The 18,781-nt window shown below is 50.4% G+C and overlaps 1 protein-coding gene across 1 annotated transcript; it reads right to left on the bottom strand.

Moving 5' to 3' along the window:
- Window positions 1–299: 299 nt before the first annotated feature.
- On the bottom strand, window positions 300–18,702 carry TNFRSF14 (TNF receptor superfamily member 14). The gene is made up of 8 exons (XM_044445326.1): window positions 18,426–18,702; window positions 9,022–9,130; window positions 8,795–8,920; window positions 7,810–7,968; window positions 6,505–6,595; window positions 4,896–5,065; window positions 4,221–4,237; window positions 300–2,937 (listed from the first exon to the last, which is right to left on the bottom strand). Exons 1-8 carry the CDS (start codon window positions 18,432–18,434, stop codon window positions 2,830–2,832), a joined length of 789 nt encoding a protein of 262 aa, XP_044301261.1. The 5' UTR covers window positions 18,435–18,702; the 3' UTR covers window positions 300–2,829.
- Window positions 18,703–18,781: the final 79 nt, after the last annotated feature.

The following is an 18,781-nucleotide window of genomic DNA, read 5'->3' as shown; positions in this document are numbered from 1 at the left end:
CAATCCTTCCTGTTTGCTCGTTGAAATGTTAGTCTCCCTGGAAGCCAATCCAGTCCAAGGTGCTAGTTTCAGCTTATGGCCTTTGCGTAACATGAATACATCCGCTGTCAGAACACTGTAAGCAGGCAGAATGCATAGAACAAGTATACAAACTTCACCCACCCAGGTCAGAAAGAATATCACAAGCACAGCCAAGGACAATCGCATCCTTTGCCATCGGAAGCAGCAGTGCTAAGAACACTGCGTGCCAGAACATTTTTGACCACCTCTGCTAGGAGAGAAGATGCTTCTCTGCAGGATTCGGTTACAAAAATCCAACTGGTTTATTTAGCACCTTCAGCCGTTATAGCATTTCACAAAGGCAAAGTCCCTGCCCCAGTGAGCTTGCAATCAACTTTTCAATGCGGGGGCATCCACAGAGACGGTAAAGGCAGCTGTGCCACAGGTTCGCTTTGGCTCAGTTTCAGGCACAATACGATGTGTCACGTACAGGACCAACCCAAAGCAGAGTTCCTTCTCCATGTTGATAGGAATTTAGCCAAATTCACAGAGTTCTGCAGGTTTGGGAGCCACCCATGTTGAAAGGCTAATTTCCGCAAGATCCAGATCAGCTAGCATTCAGTCCTGCTAGCGTGGCTTTGGAGGTGCCTGATCTTTTCTGCAGGCCTCCCCATTTTAACTCCCAGGTGGCAAGCCTGTACAGATCAGCTTCCCCCCATGTTGGAATGCCAGTTCGCGCTGAATTTGGCTAGTGCGAAGGGGTGAAGACGGCATGCTGGGTGGTTTGTGGCTGGAATTCGCCACACTTTACAACATAAACTGGAAATGGCCGGTTTGCCCATCCCTGGACTTGAAGCAAGACGTCCCACAAAATGGGGAGGATCTGAAGGGAGAAAGGAAAGAGAAAGGGGATCCCACACAAGGCGTTCAGGATATCGGGAATCATGAACATGGGGAAACACGGGAGAACGGACAGAGTCTTTTGAAGATGCTTCCCACATAAGCCTGCGAGGGATCGCAGCCGCGGGCTTACAAGGGAGACGCATTTCACAACAACTGCAATTTAGTGTAAACGTAAGAAATGAGAGGCCACTGTCAAGCATAAACCTAAAAAATTAGAGGCCTGTGGGGTCTCAGTAACCTAATATTTACTGATGTGCTTTTTCTTCCTTTTCACGGTTCATAGGACTTAAAGTGCACTAAATTGCAGACATAGCATCAGCAGTATCAACACGAAGTTGCTATTCTGGTGTGAAATTAGATTTTGCTACACTGGGGTGACGAAAGGCAGTGTGATGTAGTGGTCAGAGTGCGGGATTATAGTTTGGGAAATCCAGGTTCCAAGTCCTGCAGCCATCTCGGCCTCACCTCCCTCACATCTAAGGATCAACGCGAAGGGTGGAAAAATGAAATCCAGTAGAAGGAATGTCGATCCACTGTCTTTTGCTGTAGGCTCCTTTCTAATATCGGCCCAGTATCCCAATGGCAAAAGGCCAACATTAGCAAGCTCAAGATGACGCTCAACTTGAGTCCCTCGTCCAGTTCTGGACACCTTGGTCAAAGAACAACAAACAGGAATATATTCAGAGAAGGGCAACAAGGCCTGGAAACAGACAGACTAGAATAACTGGGCATGTTTGGCCAGAAGAAGAAAAGTCGACCTTCACCATGGTTCATTCGGTCTTTAAAATCACAGTTGGTTTTCTGGCTTCTCCATATCACCAGGGTTTCTCATATGGTCAAAACCCATCGTAGTGTTCATGGTCCTGGAATGCAATTACCATAGAGTCTTCTGGAAAGGGTGGCAACTACAGGAGCCGCTCCAGTCACCCAGTCTCTATTGTTATTCTCTGCCTATTAACTGACACGGAGGCCAACATGGAAGAGACAGAGGATGTCGGCAGGGAGGAGCAAGCCTGGGATCGACTTTCAGCCCTGGTGGCTGGTGGGATACATGCCAGCAGTGGGAGGACTAAGAATCGAGGAGAGGGGCTGACCCAGTCGGTCTGATGTTTCTGATGATTAGTGACTTTTCGTTTCTTTTTGTTAGTTAGTAGAAAAAATAGTAATAAAACTTACTTAAAAAAAAAAAAAGAATCGAAGACGGAAACCACAAGAACGCAGCAACCACTTAATGGTCTGTCGTGGTGACCATGCAGGGCTGCTTGTCCTCTTGTGGGAAGTAGCGCTTTCCCTCCTGTGTGATTCAGGGGAATCACCTCCTCTCCTCGGCGAGGGCAGCCCCCCCACAGGGCAACAAGCAGCAGCACTGCCACCCTGGGAAAAGCAGCTTGCTCGTCTGCATCCTCTGCCAGCCTGGAGCTCAGCCTTCAGCGCGGTGCAGGATTGACCCCCCGGGCCCTTTCTGCCCAGCTTGAAGCTCTCTTCTGGGCCTGAGCAGGTGGAGCTCCCGATCCCAAGGTCAATTCCTCCCCTGGTGTCCCACCAGCCAAGCACGCAATGCCTGATGGGTGCAGTCCCTTGCAGCCAGGGTCCCTCGGCAGCTCAGCCTCGGTCCAGAGCACCCCGCTGACAGGGATGGGGTTTTCCTTGGTTTTGTGGTGACTCTCTGGTGCCCAGAATGTGCTTCCGCTTGTCCTTTCCCACCTGGAACCTTCTCCCTGGTACCTTCCTCCACATTTCCCTAGAAGATCCACCGTTTCCTTCTTCCTCTGCTTAGCCATGTGGAGGGACTCCTTCTGCATTCCGGGGGTCGGGAAAGGAGGACGGTCATGCCCAGACATGGGGGGTTCACTTTGCTGAAATTGCCTCCATCAGGTGAGGAAGGGACGGTTCCCTCTCAGCCGCACAAGGCAGCCAGCCGGTGACTCATGGTTCGTACGAGGGCTTGCCGAGGTTTTGTGACGTTTCTTGCTTAGGCGCCGCCATGTTGTCGTCGTGCTTGTCCACGGGGATATAATTGGCTTTTGCTTCTTCCTTTTGGGAGGCAAAAGAAAAGGAGGCATCACTCTCAAGACCGCCACCATCAGCCAACCCTCCCTACTCTGGGGCTGGGGTTTCCCAGCCCCAGACTCTGCTTCCAGATGACGCCGCTCCAGCGGAGGTTGCTTTGCTCCACTGGACAATCCACAGATACTTTCAAGAGCTCTGGCTAAATGGCCTTTTTCCTTCTCCACCCTTTTTCTAGGAAAAGGAACTGGAGGGGCCGTTTCCCCAAGAGGGTCTCAGGGATGGCCTCCAGCAGCTGCTGATACAGGGGACTTTCTGGGCTCAGGGTGTTTGTTCTCATGACCCAAGGAAGCTAGTCATGCTAGCTGCCTATTATCCCTGGTTTTGGAAGCAGAATGTCAGTTGCTGGTGAACATCAGAGTCCTAGAAGCATGTTCAGTCCTGCTTGTTGGCACCCCGTTTGGGGCACGGTGGTTGGGAACAGGGTGCTGGACCTCATAAACCTTTGGCCTGATCCAGGACAACTCATGTGCTGTCTTAGAGTGAGAGCAACCGCACTGGAGGATGTTCTGGGGGGGGGGGGGGTAGCAAGTGAGAGGGGCCGCAAGAGGAGCAGTGCAGGACTGGGAGAAGGGGGGGCCCCGCTTGGTATTCCTGGAGCTGAAATAAGGGCAGAGACAAGGGATGTCACAGAAACCCTCACATTCGTTTTGTATGGGCAGATGGGCAGAGCATTGAAAAGGGGCATCATAGTGAGAGGAGCTCTGGCAAGGTGATTGTGCAGATTGGGTATTTATTGCAGGGTTTTTAATTGTGCTTTGAAGTCATTGGGTTAGGAACAAAGAAACAGAGAAACAGAGCGAATCAGAACGGGCCTCCCGGGCCATCTAGTCTGACCCCCGGCTCCAGCTGGCTCCGCTCATGACATGCCCACCATGTGCAGCCTATCCTTGAACACCCGCACCGATGGGGCCTCAACCACCTCCCATGGAGGCCCATTCCACACCCTCAGGGTCCTGACTGTCAGGAAGTGCTTCCTGGCATCCAAATGAAGCCTTGGCTCCCTGAGTTTTGCTCTGTCGGAGCACCTCCTGCCTTCCTCTGCAGGGGAGAACAGGTCTCTACCCCTCTCCATGTGACATCCCCTCACAGACCTGCATGTCGCCAACAGATCCCCTCTGAGTTGTGTGCTATGCTTTAATTCAGGCTGTGTTCATCTAAGTTTGACTCCTTGCTGCTTTGAGCAGCATCATTTTGCTGGAAATGAGAAAAAAAGGAACGTATAGGATCCCCATGACGAATCCACTCACCTCTTGCCGTGGAGCACCTGTGAAGAAGAACGAAAACCTTTCTCAGAATGTTCTCAAAGGCACACAAACGGCAGCCTCAAGCATCAAACTCAGAGGAACCTTGGAGGCCCTTCACACATGCGCCCGTCTGTGCTTTGCACCGCTCAGCTCGGTTCCCGAGGGATCAACTTGGTGGTCAGAATGAGACATCCCAGGTGAAAGCTCAGAGAGGGTGCCTGCCTCGTGCCACTCAAGGTAGTACAACACGACTAAAACTAATCTGCGTTAATTTACTAATAATTAGTACTAATTCAGTGAATTAGCATTCATTGATTATCTGAATCTGACTTCAGCTCAAACAGTCTCCTGTATGCAACGATAACCTGAGCCAGGCCAAGCATCCTGCCTCCTTTTGCCGCATTCTTTTTTTTCGGGAAGTGAAAGGGGCTGCCCTTTCAGCCGATGTTGGAAGGAGGGGCAAACTTTAGGACCAGGGACAAGCCTGTTCATGGAGGCGCTGGCGCTGCCAGGTGTTGGCCTCTCTCGGTTAAATGTGGCACCTTCACCCCTCGTCTGAACTTGTCCTCCACAAAACCGTGGCTTCTAATTCCACTTCTGGTTTTGGCTGCCTTGGTCATCCTGCCTCTTAACTTTACTGCGAGTCCTGAGAGGGTGGGGATGGGGCCGCACACTTACCTCTTGCTTTGCAATTCCTCCATATCCAGATCACCACGAGAATGGCAATAATCATGAATATAGAGGTACACAGTGCAAGAATGAGTGCCAGGTTTGGCCCGGTAGTTTTGCAGGTCACGTCAGATGTGGAACTGCCGGCCCGATCCTCTGTCTTGCCTTCCTTACTGCAACTGAAGTTGGAAGAACAGACTGATGGTAAGATTCGGAAGCAAGAGGAAGACCCTTTGTGATGTGTGCCCCTCTCACACGCCTTCCCTCATAAACCCATTTCCTTCTTGCACAAAGCAGATTCTTTTCACGAGTCCCCACAAAAAATCGCTGCTCGGGATTTCACCTGGCGGCATGTGTGCTAGAGATGTTTCCTCTGCACAGGGACACTTCTGTGTGCACTTTCTCCCTCAGCACGGGGAGGCATGTTCCCCGGAAAGCCCGTGTGGCACCGTGATCGGGGTCACACAGGTCTCCAGAGCTCCAGTCCCCCGTGGCCATACAGGTCACCGGGTGACTTTGGCCGATTACAGACTCTCAACCTAGCCTACCTTAGAGGGCTGCTGTGAGGATAGTGGTGTATTATGGAAGCGGTCTAGGCTTCCTTGCAGAAAACATATTGGATACAAAGGTAACCGACAGAGATAAATGGCTTAGGACCTGGTTACCTGAAGGAGCGTCTCCTTCCCTATGTGCCCACCCCCCTTTAAGATCTGGGGCAGAGGCCCTTCTCTGGGAGCCCTCCTTGAAGGAGATCAGGAGGGCGACTACCCAGGGAAGGGCCTTCTCTGTGTGGTGCCCCAATTGTGGAATTCGCTCCCCAGAGGGGTGCACCTGGCGCATCACTTTATTCTTTTCAGCGCCAGGCTAAAACCCCTTTATTTTCCCAATGTTTTAAGATGTGATTGTTTTAATAGGGGGTTTATTGCTGTTTTGAAATTTTATTAGGATGCTGTGTTTTATTTTATATTGTCTTAGTGTTAAACTGTCCTGAGACCACGGTAAGGGATGGTCTAGACAAGTTCTAAATAAATAAAGAATAAACAAATAATCCATACAAGAAATATATAAATCACCTTGGTGTGGGACAGCTGGTTTTTGGTGCATGGAGCTGCTGAAAGCAACTGAACCCTGCCCCCCCCCCCCCCCGACACCATCCCTTCTCCACCTGCCTGTTCATCTCCTGCAGCCAGACGAAATTCCACATCTTTGTGGCTTTGCCTCAACCTCTCCCTCCTTCTCTCTCTCTCCCCACCACACACATTTTCCCCACATGCTTCTCCCCAGAGCTGAGCACTCTCTCTGAAAAGACAGTTTTGCCTAACATCTCTCCGATTTGTCTTTCCGCTTCCTGGGGCCTAGAAAAAGAAGGCCATGACGCCGAAATTTCCCTTAGCATCTGCCTCTATGTCCCTGAGGTGCTGCATTTATTCTCCATTTTTTTCCTGGCATCCTGAGAAAGGCTTCCAAACTATTTGCATACCACTGTGGATTCTGGGTGTCGGATTATCTGCTCTCCAGAAAGTGTTACCTGAAGTTCCGAAACTGTTGGATTGCAGGGAATCAGCCGGACAAGGATAAAGAGGCGACAGAATTCAAAGCACAAGATGATTATACCTACTCAGTCCAGTTCTTGCAAAAGGGGGACATCTCAGTCTCTGTAAAAGTTCCAGGTGGGCATGGTTCGTATTTTGTATCACTGGTTTCAGTGCCTGTCAAATAATGAGATATACCAAGGGTCTTACTTAACCATTTTGAGCCTTTTTTAGCCAGTGAGGGGTTCTTCTTGGACTGTCTTGTACTGTATGCAGCCGTTGCCGTGTTGCCTTTGTACTGAGCTAATCCTATCAAGGTAAAGATGCTGCAGCTTCGTCTTCCTTCTTTTGCGTATTCCCCCACCTGGGGTTTGGTCCCTGCTCCTTGCGGCATCCGGTTCCTCCGGTGCCTGGCATGCCTTGCTCCACCACGCCTTGGTGTCTTGCCTGCCATACCTTGCCTTGTTTGCCACCTTTCCGCTGCTCCTGAATGCCATCCAACTATTCTGCCATATGTACCTGCTTCCAGTTTTGCTTGTTTCCCTGGTTCTTGACCCTTGACTTGATCCTTAGGATCACAGAAGTTGGAAGGGGCCACGGAGACCATCTAGTCCAACCCCCTGCTGTTGCAGGACACCCAGTCACCCCACCCCACCCCACTCAGAGGGCTGCCCAGTTTCTTCTTGAATGTCTCTAGTGTGGGAGAGCTCCCACCTCTCCAGGTCCCACCATCCTATTGCTCTGACAGTGAGAAAGCTGTTCCTGATGTCCAGCCTGAATCTGGGTTGTCGCAACTTGATTATTCGGTTCTGCAGTTCAGTATCAGCAAGATGAGATCTTGACCTTCCTCTGTGCGACAGCCAAAACAGCCTCGTCTCCTGGTTCCTGACCTCAGCCTGTTCCTTGACTACAGCCCTGCCTCCGACTTCACTCCTGGACTTTGCCCTGTGTTTGAACTCAAGGTCTGTTGCCCTCCACCTTTAAAAAATATGTTTCCTGTTAAAGAAAATGGTCACACACATAAAACGTCAGGGCGACGTTTGCAGAGTTTTCTCTGTAGCCCTCCACCAATTTTCTGGGTGGCCACCATTCCCCGTCACTGGATGACATCAGCTCTGGGGCTTTACAGAGGATGCAAAACAACAGACAGGCTGCCAATACCACTGTGCTCCTTCGGTCACTAGCACAAACCCCTTGCTACTCTTGATGCTGATCCCCCACCTCCAAGAAACTGCTGAAGAGGTTCCCCTCCCCTCGGAGGACTCCGGTGAAGCACTCCACTCCCCCGATTCCCCAGTGAACAACTTCAGCAGACTCACAGCACGACCTTCCTACATCGCGCTGGAGAAAAGAGGCAACTGCCGGCATCGGCGGCACCATGTTCGCCTTACCACGCTGGGTGACCTTAAAGCCCGCTGGGGCAACTGCGTGTTTCTTGCATCCCTCGCAGGACCCCTTGCTAGTGGAAGCGATACAGAAGTAGCCTTTCTTGCAAGCACACACGGTGTTCTTGACGTAAGTGCATGGCTCTCTCACCCTCAGCTGGGCTCCTGTAGGGCACAATTATCAGAGGTATTAGTAGAAGTCGTAGTAGTTTTCATTTCTAGAGCCAAAGCTCTCTGGGCAATTTACAACAGCTTGCAATCATGGACCACGGTTTGGCAGGCAACCAATGTGTCCACAGGCTGCGCATCTTGGTCAGTTCTGCAGTATCTCACCTGTTTGATGAGCAGGTGAGATATCAAACAGTATCTCACCTGTTTGAACCCTGCCTAGAGGGCCACCTCACAGCCAAGGGGAGAACCATCTTCAGCAGGTACGGCTGCCCTAAATACAGAGGGGAGCAACCTCACTTCAGCCCGTCTCAGACACTTTCCAGGCTTCCGGGGCAGGAGGGAGTCACTCAGAAGATCCCAAACAAACACCTCCACCTGCAGCTTGCAAGCTCGCTGCCCATCAAAAATCCACCCCGCAGCTCCATTGAAATGTGGCAGTAACCCAAACAGAGCAGAAAAAGAAATATTTCTGATCTTTCCAAGGTGGCTGCTGGCTAACAATGTGCCAGGATGCAGGGGACTGTGGATGATGGCGTTTCCTCAGGGACTCCTGCAATGATGTGGAGAAGGTGGTGGACACAGCCAAGATGGCTTCACAGTGCCAGACCAGGGGGCCTGGGGATAAACAGGTGGGAGCTGGGCCTGATTCGTGAGGGCACTTTTAAAAACCCTTCCTTGGGAGTTTCGGGTTTAGGCCTGCAAGCCTAGCTGTTCACTCTCCTGGTGCAGAACAGAACACGTGTTTTCCACAGTTGCTTCTCTCTGTCTCTCTCTCACACACACACGCACGCACGCACGCACTCTCTCTCTTTCCCTTTACCTGAATCGCATGCCCGGCACCTCAAGCATCGCGACAGTCCGTTCGGATGTTCAGTGTACGTCCCATTGGTGCACGGGACGCAATGCGTGCTGGACAGGGCTGTGCAGTGTCTGGAGACTCTGTATCCTGCAGCAGAGTGATTCAAACGGGGGGTGTGTTACGCCTCTTCCGGTGGGAATGTTGCAAGGAATCCCCACCGGAAGGACTCGTTGCTGTACTTTACCTACCTATCCCACAGGTGGGGCAGCACTCGTGATTAATTTCATACTCCCACTCTTGACAGGTTAAGACTTTCTGGTGGAGCAGCAGCTGAGTTGCAAGGAGAAAGCGAAGAACCTTTCAGGGAAAGGAAAGAAGAGAAGGAGGGAAATCTCTTGGTGCTGTGTTTATTATTATTATTATTATTATTATTATTATTATTATTATTTTATTATTATTTAAAACATTTCTATCCCGTCCATTGCAAAACACACCTCAGGACAGCTTACAAAGGTTAAAATAGTAATATAATAATACGATAAAACGATAATTAAAACATTAAGTGTTAAGCACAGCATAAAACAACCACTTTCAAAGCTAAAGAAAAGGAGGAAAGGATGGAAGGGAGGGAGGGAGGGAGGGAGGGAAAGGAAAAAGGAAGAAAAAGGAAAGGAATCTGGAGCAGGCTTGTGTGTGGAATTCGGCTGGGGGTGGAGGGAAGCTCAGCTACCCAGACTCTGCTTTCTAGCAGTCACGGATGCTATGCCCAGCATTAGAAACATAGTCAGAAGGGGCCTCCCAGGCCATCTAGTCTGACCCCCGGCTCCAGCCGGCTCCACTCATGACATGCCTCCCATGTGCATGTCCAGCCCATCCTTGAACACCCTGACGGATGGGGCCTCAACCACCTCCCGTGGGAGCCCAGGAATCAAGCCCCTTGCACTGCACAAGCAGCACCCCCTTTCCACACCATGTGCCGAAGGAGGCTGGTGTCTGGGCCCCCCAGGAATGGTGTCCCAGGCATCTCTCATCTGTGACCTGCTGCCATCCTTCACGTAGCTGCAACAGGTTGCTGGTTGCACGACTGTGGTCCCACAAGCACCTGCGGATTTCCTCCTCCGTTTGGCAGGAATGGCCAAACTGAAGGCGGCGGCCATGGATCGATTCTGGAGGGATTCTGAATCGGGTTCATCCCACCTCTATTGTGGAGCATACGGTGGCACACCTGGAAGGGCATTAATGCCCATCCTTTTCTAAGCAAGCACCCAAGACAACGGATTTCCCCAAACCTCTTCTAAGACTACTGTTCCTGGGACAGAGAACTAGCAAAGCCCCCAATTCCTGGATCTCAGTTTCAATGGATTGATTTATTATAGTCATACACCAGCATAGACGAATGTAGGCCAACGCAACAGATTAATCAATGCTTTTTCCAATTAAAATAATAGTTTAAAATGAACTTAAACACAACAAAGTAAGGAATGGACTCTGAAAATTATACACAGGCACTAAAATGGACACTCTCTGAAGTAATACAACTTCAACAAGCTTCCCTCTGAGCACTCCGACTGGCGAATCATAGTAAACTACTCATTATGATTAGAAGCGAAATTTGCCAGTCAAAAAACTACATTCTCCCCTCTCACTGCCCTGGTGAGAGGGAAAGCTTACAGGGAAAACTGACTTTTGTAGACAAACCATGTATTTCTCAGCATGCCTCTTCATCCCAAGTTTTCCACCCATGTTTAGACTGGGATTTGGTCCTTAGAGCTTCATTTCGACTCTTTCCTGGCTCCAGCTTCTCTGAATCAGCCAGATGACCTTTCAGATGCAGCCAAGTCCAAAGCACGAATACACAACAATTTCAAACCATACCTTCAAAAATGCCATCTTGTGCTCCTTTGTCTCAGGGTATCAAGATTTATTTATCTATTTGTATGCTGCCCTTCACTATCATGTCTCAGGATGGCTTACATGATTAAAAGCTAAATGATAAAACAATCAATAGAGCAAGACAATAAATTATCAGAAGCAGAAATAAATCCAAACAGAATCAAATATAACAAAAGTGACTGTAACGGTAAAATACTAATTTTTAAAATCGCAATCAAATAAAAGGGTTTTAACCTGGCACCGAAAAGAGTATGGGCTCAGCAACAGGCAAATCTCATTGGGGAGCACATTCCATAATCTGGGCACCACCGCGGAGAAGGCCCTGCTCTGAGTTGATGTCCTTTTAACCTCCTTAGGGGGGTTCTCGGAGCAGGGACTCTCCCGCCGATCTCAAGGGGCATGTTGGCATATTCGGAAGGAGACGATTCTTCAGTTTTGCTTCGCATAGTGGTGAACAAGTCTTGCAAATACCTTCCTCTGAGCATTGAATCTGCAGTGCCCCCCAAAAATCAGTCCCATTGAAGATGTGTTCAGGATCTCCCTGCCTGGAAGAAAGCTCATTCCTGCCACACAGAGGTCACAAGGCCGTTAATCACACTTGCTCACAAGCCCAACTTTCTCTTTCCCATTAGTTCTGCAAAAAGGAATTGCACCAAGCTTTACAAGAATCCTTCGCAGTTTTAAAAGTTTGTTGCTCTGGAAACCCAAAACAACGATAAACAGACTCACTTCCTAAAGTCAGATTATTAAGAGAGTAATGGGTGCATTTGGCCTATTCATAATTCCATGAAACATTATAGAAGAACCCAAAAGCCCCATATACTTTCCTCACAGCATGTGGAAAGAGAGGGGGGATTTGAAGAAGTGGGGGTGAATTTTAGGGCGTGCTGCGCCTCCCAACATCTGCCACTCCTCCTCTCTTGCAAGGCCTGTCAGAGCTGCACAGCAGGGAGGCTTCCAGGAGAAGCAGGCGCCCTTTCAACAGGAAGGGCCATCAAAGGCTTCCTGTTTGGTTTGGGACGCTGCCCAGCCTGCGGCTCTCTTCCTGGCTCTCATCTATTTCAGAGTGTTCCTCATCTTAGAATGGCTTTGCGATTCAGAGGAGACCTCTCTGCCACAAGGCCTGGCGCCCGTTTATCGTGGGTTGCTCAGCCCCGACTTTCGGCTGGCTGGGCAGGAAAAATCATCAGGTGGGGACTTCAGCATGTGCTCCAGGCCCTGACACTGGGAACAACTGAAGGCGGAAGGAGAGGGACATGGCTGGGGAAGAGGTGACGGGATGGGGTCACTGGGGCAGTGGGTGTGAGCTGCGGGGGACTCCAAGGGATGGCGGAGGGCGGGAGAGCCTGGCATACTGTGGTTAATGGGGTTGCAGAGAAACATAAAAACAGAGTGGGTCAGAAGGGTCTTCCCGTGCCATCTAGTCTGACCCCTGGCTCCAGCCAGCTCCACTCACGACATGCCCCCCATGTGCATGTCCAGCCTATCCTTGAACACCCACACTGATGGGGCCTCAGCCACCTCCTGTGGGAGCCCATTCCACCCCCTCGGGGTCCCGACTGTCAGGAAGTGCTTCCTGGCATCCAAATGCATCCTTGGCTCCCTGAGCTTTGCTCCGTTGGAGCGCCTCCTGCCTTCCTCTGCAGGGGAGAACAGGTCTCTACCCACCTCCGTGTGACACCCCCTCACATACCTGTATGTCGCCAACAGATCCCCTCTGAGTCTCCTCTTCTCCAGACTGAAGAGACCCTGCTCCCTCAGTCTCGCCTCATACAGCCTCCCCTGCAAACCGGCCACCAACCTTATGGCCCTGCGCTGCACTGACTCCAACCTGGCCATATCCTTCCTGTAATGAGGGGCCCAAAACTGAGCACAATACTCCAGTTTGTGGGCGCACCAGAGTCGTATAGAGTGGTAGTAATACCTCTCTTGATCTAGACACCACACTTCTGGCTATGCAACCAATGGTGGCGTTCGCCCTCTTGACCACCGCATCACACTGCTCACTCATGTTTAGCCTGCAGTCAACCAGCACCCAAGGTCCCTTTCACAAGTGCTGCTCTCCAGCCACTTGTCACCTAAACTGTACTTATGACAGCTATTCCTATGCCCCAAGTGCAAGACCTTGCACTTATCCACATTGAACACCATCCTGTTGTCTCCTGCCCACTTCCGTAGTCTGTCCAGATCCTTTTGGATCTGGAGTACCTGCTCCTCAGTTGTGGCCACTGCTCCAGTTTTAGTGTCGTCTGCAAATTTGATCAGCAGACTGTTCACCCCTTCTTCCATATTGTTAAAAAGATTAAACAGGATCGGCCCCAGGACAGAGCCCTGGGGGACCCCGCTTGTCACTGGCTGCCATCCCGACGATTCTTTGTGACTGAACAACAACGACAACTGCGGAATGCTTGGGAAATGAGTGGTGATTTTCCCCGTTGTTTAAGAATTATTGAAGCTTGGATTATTTCTGAGCTGGGCTCCCCATCCTGGGTTGGAAGGAAAAGGCGGGACTCCCTGGGCAGCCTGCAGGGCAAGCATTAAGGAGGGCTGAGCAGAGCCCTAACAGACGTTTGAGTCAGCGGCAGCCACAGCATCTCTGGGGACGGCCAGACCACATCCCACTGCTGCCTCTGGACCTGTTGCTACTCTCCCTTGCTGTCTCTGCTGCCACCCATTCACCGATCCCCTCGGAGGAACCGAGGAGATGGCGCTGCAGAGCATATGTGGATGGGGCCCAAGGGAAGGTATATAATGGCGACAGCAGGGAAGAACAGCTGGGCCCACAAAGGGAGGCACTGTCATGACCCCTCCAGCTCCTCCAGAAGGGCTCCAGACCTATCAGCCTTCAGTGGGCTTTACCTCCCTGCTAAGACAACATCCCCCTATTGCTTTAGGAGAGAGTTCCGGCCATTTGGGACTATCTAAGGTCCTATTTTCTTTCAGGCTTGAGCTGACTATCTTCTGGTTTCTCAGGGAAACTCAAGCATCTGCAGAATGAGACAAGCCCTTGGCATATCCAGTTGAAGAAGAAATCTGGGGAACTTTGCTAGGACAAGAATGAGAACAGCCACATCACTTGCGGTTTCAGGCTGACTGTTGGGCTCACTTGGGCCTCATGTATCAGTCAAGTTACACAAGGCTACTTTTTGCAACCTATCAACCCTGAAGGAGTTAAAGAAAGAGCAAGCTGGGACCAGATGCTTTGCTAGCAATTTGGTAGCCTTCCCTGCAGAATTGTTTGCATGTCTAATTAAAAGTGATAGGTTACAATTATTATTGCATCAGTATCCCTATCCTTCTTCCTCTTGCAAGGAACCTGCAGCGGCTTATGAATTTCTCCTCCTCTCCATTTTATCTTCACAACAAGTAGTGACTGGCCTAAAATCACACACAGTGGGCTTCACAGCTGACCAGAGACTGGAACTGGGTCTCACTCTAACCACTACTTCACACTGGATCTCAGGTTTCTGAAGAATGTGCAAAGTGTTTTACAAGTTGAAATATGCAGTCAGTCTGACGTAAGTACCACCAAGTCCTTAACTGTGGGATTTCGTGGATGGTTTGTTTGTATTATAGGAGTTTTGGCTCCTTGGACTAGAAGTACTAGAAAACTATTCTAGTTTTCTCTTTGTGGACAAGGTTACGGAAGCAGCCAAGATGAGCTCCTGTGCATCATATCCCACCACTACACTGTTCCTTATGTGTCTTGTGAACGGCCCACAAAAGAACCAGGAGTCAGGACACTTTCTGGCAGCTCCGTGGTAGAGCTGGAGAAACGAACCTTCACTAATGACCTCCTTTTGATGTTCTTCACACAAATCCAGGCACCACAAGCCAGTTTCCCTCCACACACACTTCCTCAAAGTAATCTGATGGACTGATTCAAGCAAATCCATGCAGGGCCGTCACCACCAGAACGCAGACCAGGCTGGGAAAGCGAGCTGCTGGAATGACAGACGGAGGCTTCCTGGGGAAGACGCCCCATCTAACACTGTGCAATTGCCTTCTTGCACAGAGTACTAGTTTTAACAGGGAGTGTGGGATCAGAAAGCATCGGCCATTCTCTCTTTCCTCCACAAGATGGAACTCGCTGCCTTGTTCATGCAGCAGTTCAAACAAAAAGAGAAAAAAAGGCATTGTAAACAAAAGACTGACCTTTGAAAGAGGAAATTCCTGGAATAGGTTCAGGAAAAGAGGCCCCTGCCTTGTTTAACCTAAAAGGCGTCCATCCTGTTTAGATCCACTGAATCAGACACACACGGCCTTCTTTTTCAGTTGATAGATGGACACACAGATGCTGAGAGGCAGAACAAATGCAAGCCATGTGACAAGGAAGCGAGAAGGTGTAAGAGGCAAAGTCCAGATCACTGATGATGTCCTTTTTCTAGCTGTGCTCTGCAGATTTAAGGCCCATGTGGCAGCGGCAAAATCACAATGCTGAATAAGCCCAAAGAAATTAGGAACAAGTTTTCTGAGAAATCCTAGTTCAGCAATCACATGCTGAAGTTCTTCACTTTTCGTGGTGGTAGTTGAATTTTGTTGGCTCTCTAGATCAGCAGTGCAGCATCCAGAGGGCGGGGGGGGAATAGCTTCCCCGGCTTTCTGCAACATTCCCAGAAAATCCTCTGTGATCTCACATGTTTAGGGCTGAAGATCTTCTGGCTGGGGAGAGAAGGTCTGGCTGCATTGCTCCCTTCTCCCTTTGTATCCATTCCTGATGATCCTATGAAGAATTACTTCTTAATTCTGACAGGGACCGAGGACTTCAGCATTGGGGACCTCTTAAGATTCGAGAAGTGAGAACCATTTGGATCAAAGATGTTGTCATTTCAGAACTCAGACCTCAAGAGTTTTCAAACTGAAGATGCTTGGCAGATTCAAGCAAAACCTCCAGACCCAGTTTCCATCCCATGAGCAATATCGTCCAAGTCTTGGGTGTGAATCCCACTTCAAGCTTTTTGTAAGTGAAGCCCCCAAGAAGGGAAGCAAGAGGGCCTTCTTGGTTGCCATCCCAAGGATATGGGAGTCCCTTTGGAAGCAAGCTGGGTTGCCCTCTTCTCTGCTCTCCTTCCACCAGCGGGAAAATATATTTTTTATTCAGGCAGGCCTTTGCCACACAGAAAAAGTCTGTCACTGGAGCAGGTTTCTGTTAGCTGGTGCTCTTTATTTCTTGCATTTGTAAGTTTCCCATGTAATTTTTAATGTAGTTTTAATTCAGATTTTGTTTGTAACCTCTCTGTTTTTGTTAGACACTCTGGAGATAGATGGACAGGCAAATGCTATTTTGTGAAGCAGCACTTCCAGAAAAAGATAAGTATCCAGTCCCCTCTACTCTGCACTAGTCCGACCTCACCTGGAGTACAGTGTCCAGTTTTGGGTACTCAGGTAAAAAGGATGCTGAAAATCTGGAGAGAGTTTAGAAGAGGGTAACAAAGATGATGCGGGGCCTGGAAACTCTTATGATGAGAGCCTGAAAGAAGTCGCCTGGTTCAGGCTTGAGAAAAGACGATTACGAGGTGATACGGTAGCATGCCAAAGGTACCTCACAGAAGAAGGAAAATACTGCTTCTCACGCACCCCAGAGTGCAGGGCGGGGAACCATGAACAAACTAGAGTGCACTGGGTGCAGGCTAGACACAAGGAAGAAATTCCTGACTGTCGGAGCAATGCAACAGTGGAACCAGCTGCAGGAGAGGTGGTGTGCTCTTCCACATAAGAAGCCGGACAGTCATCTGAGTAGCATGCAGTGCTGGTCCTACACAAGCAGGGGGCTGGATCTGATGGTTTCCTTGGCCGCATTCGACCCTACTACTCTGCGAAAGGGGAAACAAGCTAGCGTGGGAATACGCAGCCTTCCGTGTCACAGCAGTACTCCTGCTCTGATTCCACTGCACAACCAGTCGCTTTCTCTTCCACTTCTGAGAAAAAGTAAAGACATGGAGGAGCCTAGAAACAGGAAGAGAGTTGCAAACAAACCCAGCTATGTTTCTGGTTCCTTCCACCATCCCCTGCCCATCCTGACAGGCTTTCCCTGCAAGTCATCACACTTTCTCAGGAAAATAACAATCCTTCCTTGCCAGCGAAGAATGGGTAATTAAACCATGAGGCTTAATTATTATTATTATTATTATTATTATTATTATTATTATTATTATAACATTTCTATGCCGCCCCTTGCCGAAGCCTCGGGGCGGCTTACAACGCAATAAAATACATTGAAATGCAATAGAACATAATAAATTACCATTAAATACAAAAATACACAAAATACACTGAGTTACAAACATAATAATATAAAATTAAAATTATCAGTATAAAATAAGTAAATAAATAATATAGGAGGAGAAAAGAGAAGGAAGAAGAAGTTGCCCTGGCCAGATCATATGAGACACTGTGATCCCTTTTTATTTCACCGCCTCCTCCTTTCTTTCATTTTTCATATTTGATGGCACACTGCTTGGAAGGTACTTTTTAACCATAAAAAGTCATGGCTTTTTCAAAGTCATATGGCCTTAAAAAGCAAGGATAAGTTCATGAAAGTTCAGCACTGATGTCATAGACCAAAATTCAAGCACCAAGTTTGCAGTTTCACATTAAGAATGATTCTAAGGGAGGAAGTCGGGATCCTACGCACAGATGGAGCGTCGTCGAGAACGCATTAAAAGCAGATGCAAAGCCGCACAAAAGGAGCCCCGACAATGAAGGCAGTCCATCCAGCAGGCTGCATACGTGCGTTTTCTTCGCTGCTGCCATGACACACGCACACAACACGTACCGTGCTGGGTTACAAAAAGCCCTTTTGTGAGAGTTTCGAGAGTGGTGGGTGTGTGGCGGCCAAAGTGTTAAAACAACAGGAGGGACGCTTTGGGACATGTCTCCCGTGAGGTTTTGGGGACGCCTTGAAAGTCCTGGACGTACAGCCTAAAGCACCTTTCTTTTCTCCCCCCAGGGCTGTCTGAGAAAGATAGCCACGCGTTCATCGAGGCCAAAGTCCCAAGCCTTGAACTTTGTCTCACTTTGAGTACATTTCTGTTCTGAAGAACAGTGAGTACAAGACAAGGTCATTTGAGGTACAAGAACAACAGTTTCTAAGAGTTATTTCTTACTGTCTTATTTATCATGAACCGACGATGTTCAAAACTAACATTCGCACCCTACCCTCCAGCCGAAAAATTCCTGTTTCTCAAAACGTCCAGCAACCATTTGTTTTGCTGTCACTGGATCCACACTAAATCATGCGCTAAGACGCCTGACCAAACTAAGAGGAACTTACTCGGAGTTTTCAGAAGTCTCTCGAGAGGCCATGGAGGGGGCAGAGTGCCTGGCTTCGGGGATCCCACAAGCCCCTGGGGATCCCCCAAATTAAGTGGGGGTGCTGCAGCTGCCACCCAGGGCCCCCTCCACGGTGGCGCGGAGGTGTGGGTGTCGGGACCCAGGAGATCCGGGTTCAAGTCCTCACTAGACCAAGAGGCCTCCTGGGTAATGTGGGGGCAGTCGCTCCCGCTCGGCCTCACCGGCCACCCCGGATTCCTCACAAGAGAAAAAAAGTAAGGCTGCGAAGCGAGCGGTCGGAGCTTAAGGAGAACGGAGCCGCTCCCTGCCCGCAGCTCGGCTACGCGTCCTCCACTCGCGCAGGGGGAAACGAAGGAGCAGCTCCAAGCTGCAGCTCCAGGCGCACCCCCGCTGCGCGCTCTCCCGCCCCGCCCTCCCCAGTTCGACCAGTTGCGCCCAGCCTGCCCGGGCCCCGGGTGGCACTCACCAGGGCCATGATCCCAGCACGAGCGTCCCGCCAGCCGTGAGGAAAGGGGCGACGGCGGCCCTCCGCCAGCTGTTACGCGCTCGCCCTTCCTCCGCCGCCCCTGCGCCCGGACGGCTCCCCACGGGCCACCTGCCGCATCTCGGCGTCCCCAGCCGGGGCCGGCCGCTGCCTCTCCCTCCGCGGCGCTCCAGAGGAGGGGACGCGGGCCGGGGCGAGCTCCCGGGGGGTCGCGGAGCCGACGGGGCCGTCGATGCGAGTCCGCGGAGTGAAAGTGAAAGGAGAGCTGCGCAGCGAGACGTGACGGGAATGCCTCCCCCGGGAGGGCCGGGCCGGGCCGGGCCGGGCCGGTCTGGGCG

Source organism: Varanus komodoensis, unplaced genomic scaffold (assembly GCF_004798865.1).
Source record: "Varanus komodoensis strain SLA01 unplaced genomic scaffold, ASM479886v1 scaffold48, whole genome shotgun sequence".
Taxonomy (NCBI): domain Eukaryota; kingdom Metazoa; phylum Chordata; class Lepidosauria; order Squamata; family Varanidae; genus Varanus; species Varanus komodoensis.
This window is presented reverse-complemented; position numbering and strand designations above follow the sequence as displayed.

Coding starts and splice junctions, on each gene's coding strand:
- TNFRSF14 (XM_044445326.1), bottom strand. Junction 8,921..9,021: donor CTGCCCCACCTGTGGGATAG/GTAGGTAAAGTA, acceptor ACTCTGCTGCAG/GATACAGAGTCTCCAGACAC. Junction 5,066..6,504: donor TTTTGCAAGAACTGGACTGA/GTAGGTATAATC, acceptor TTCCAACTTCAG/TTGCAGTAAGGAAGGCAAGA.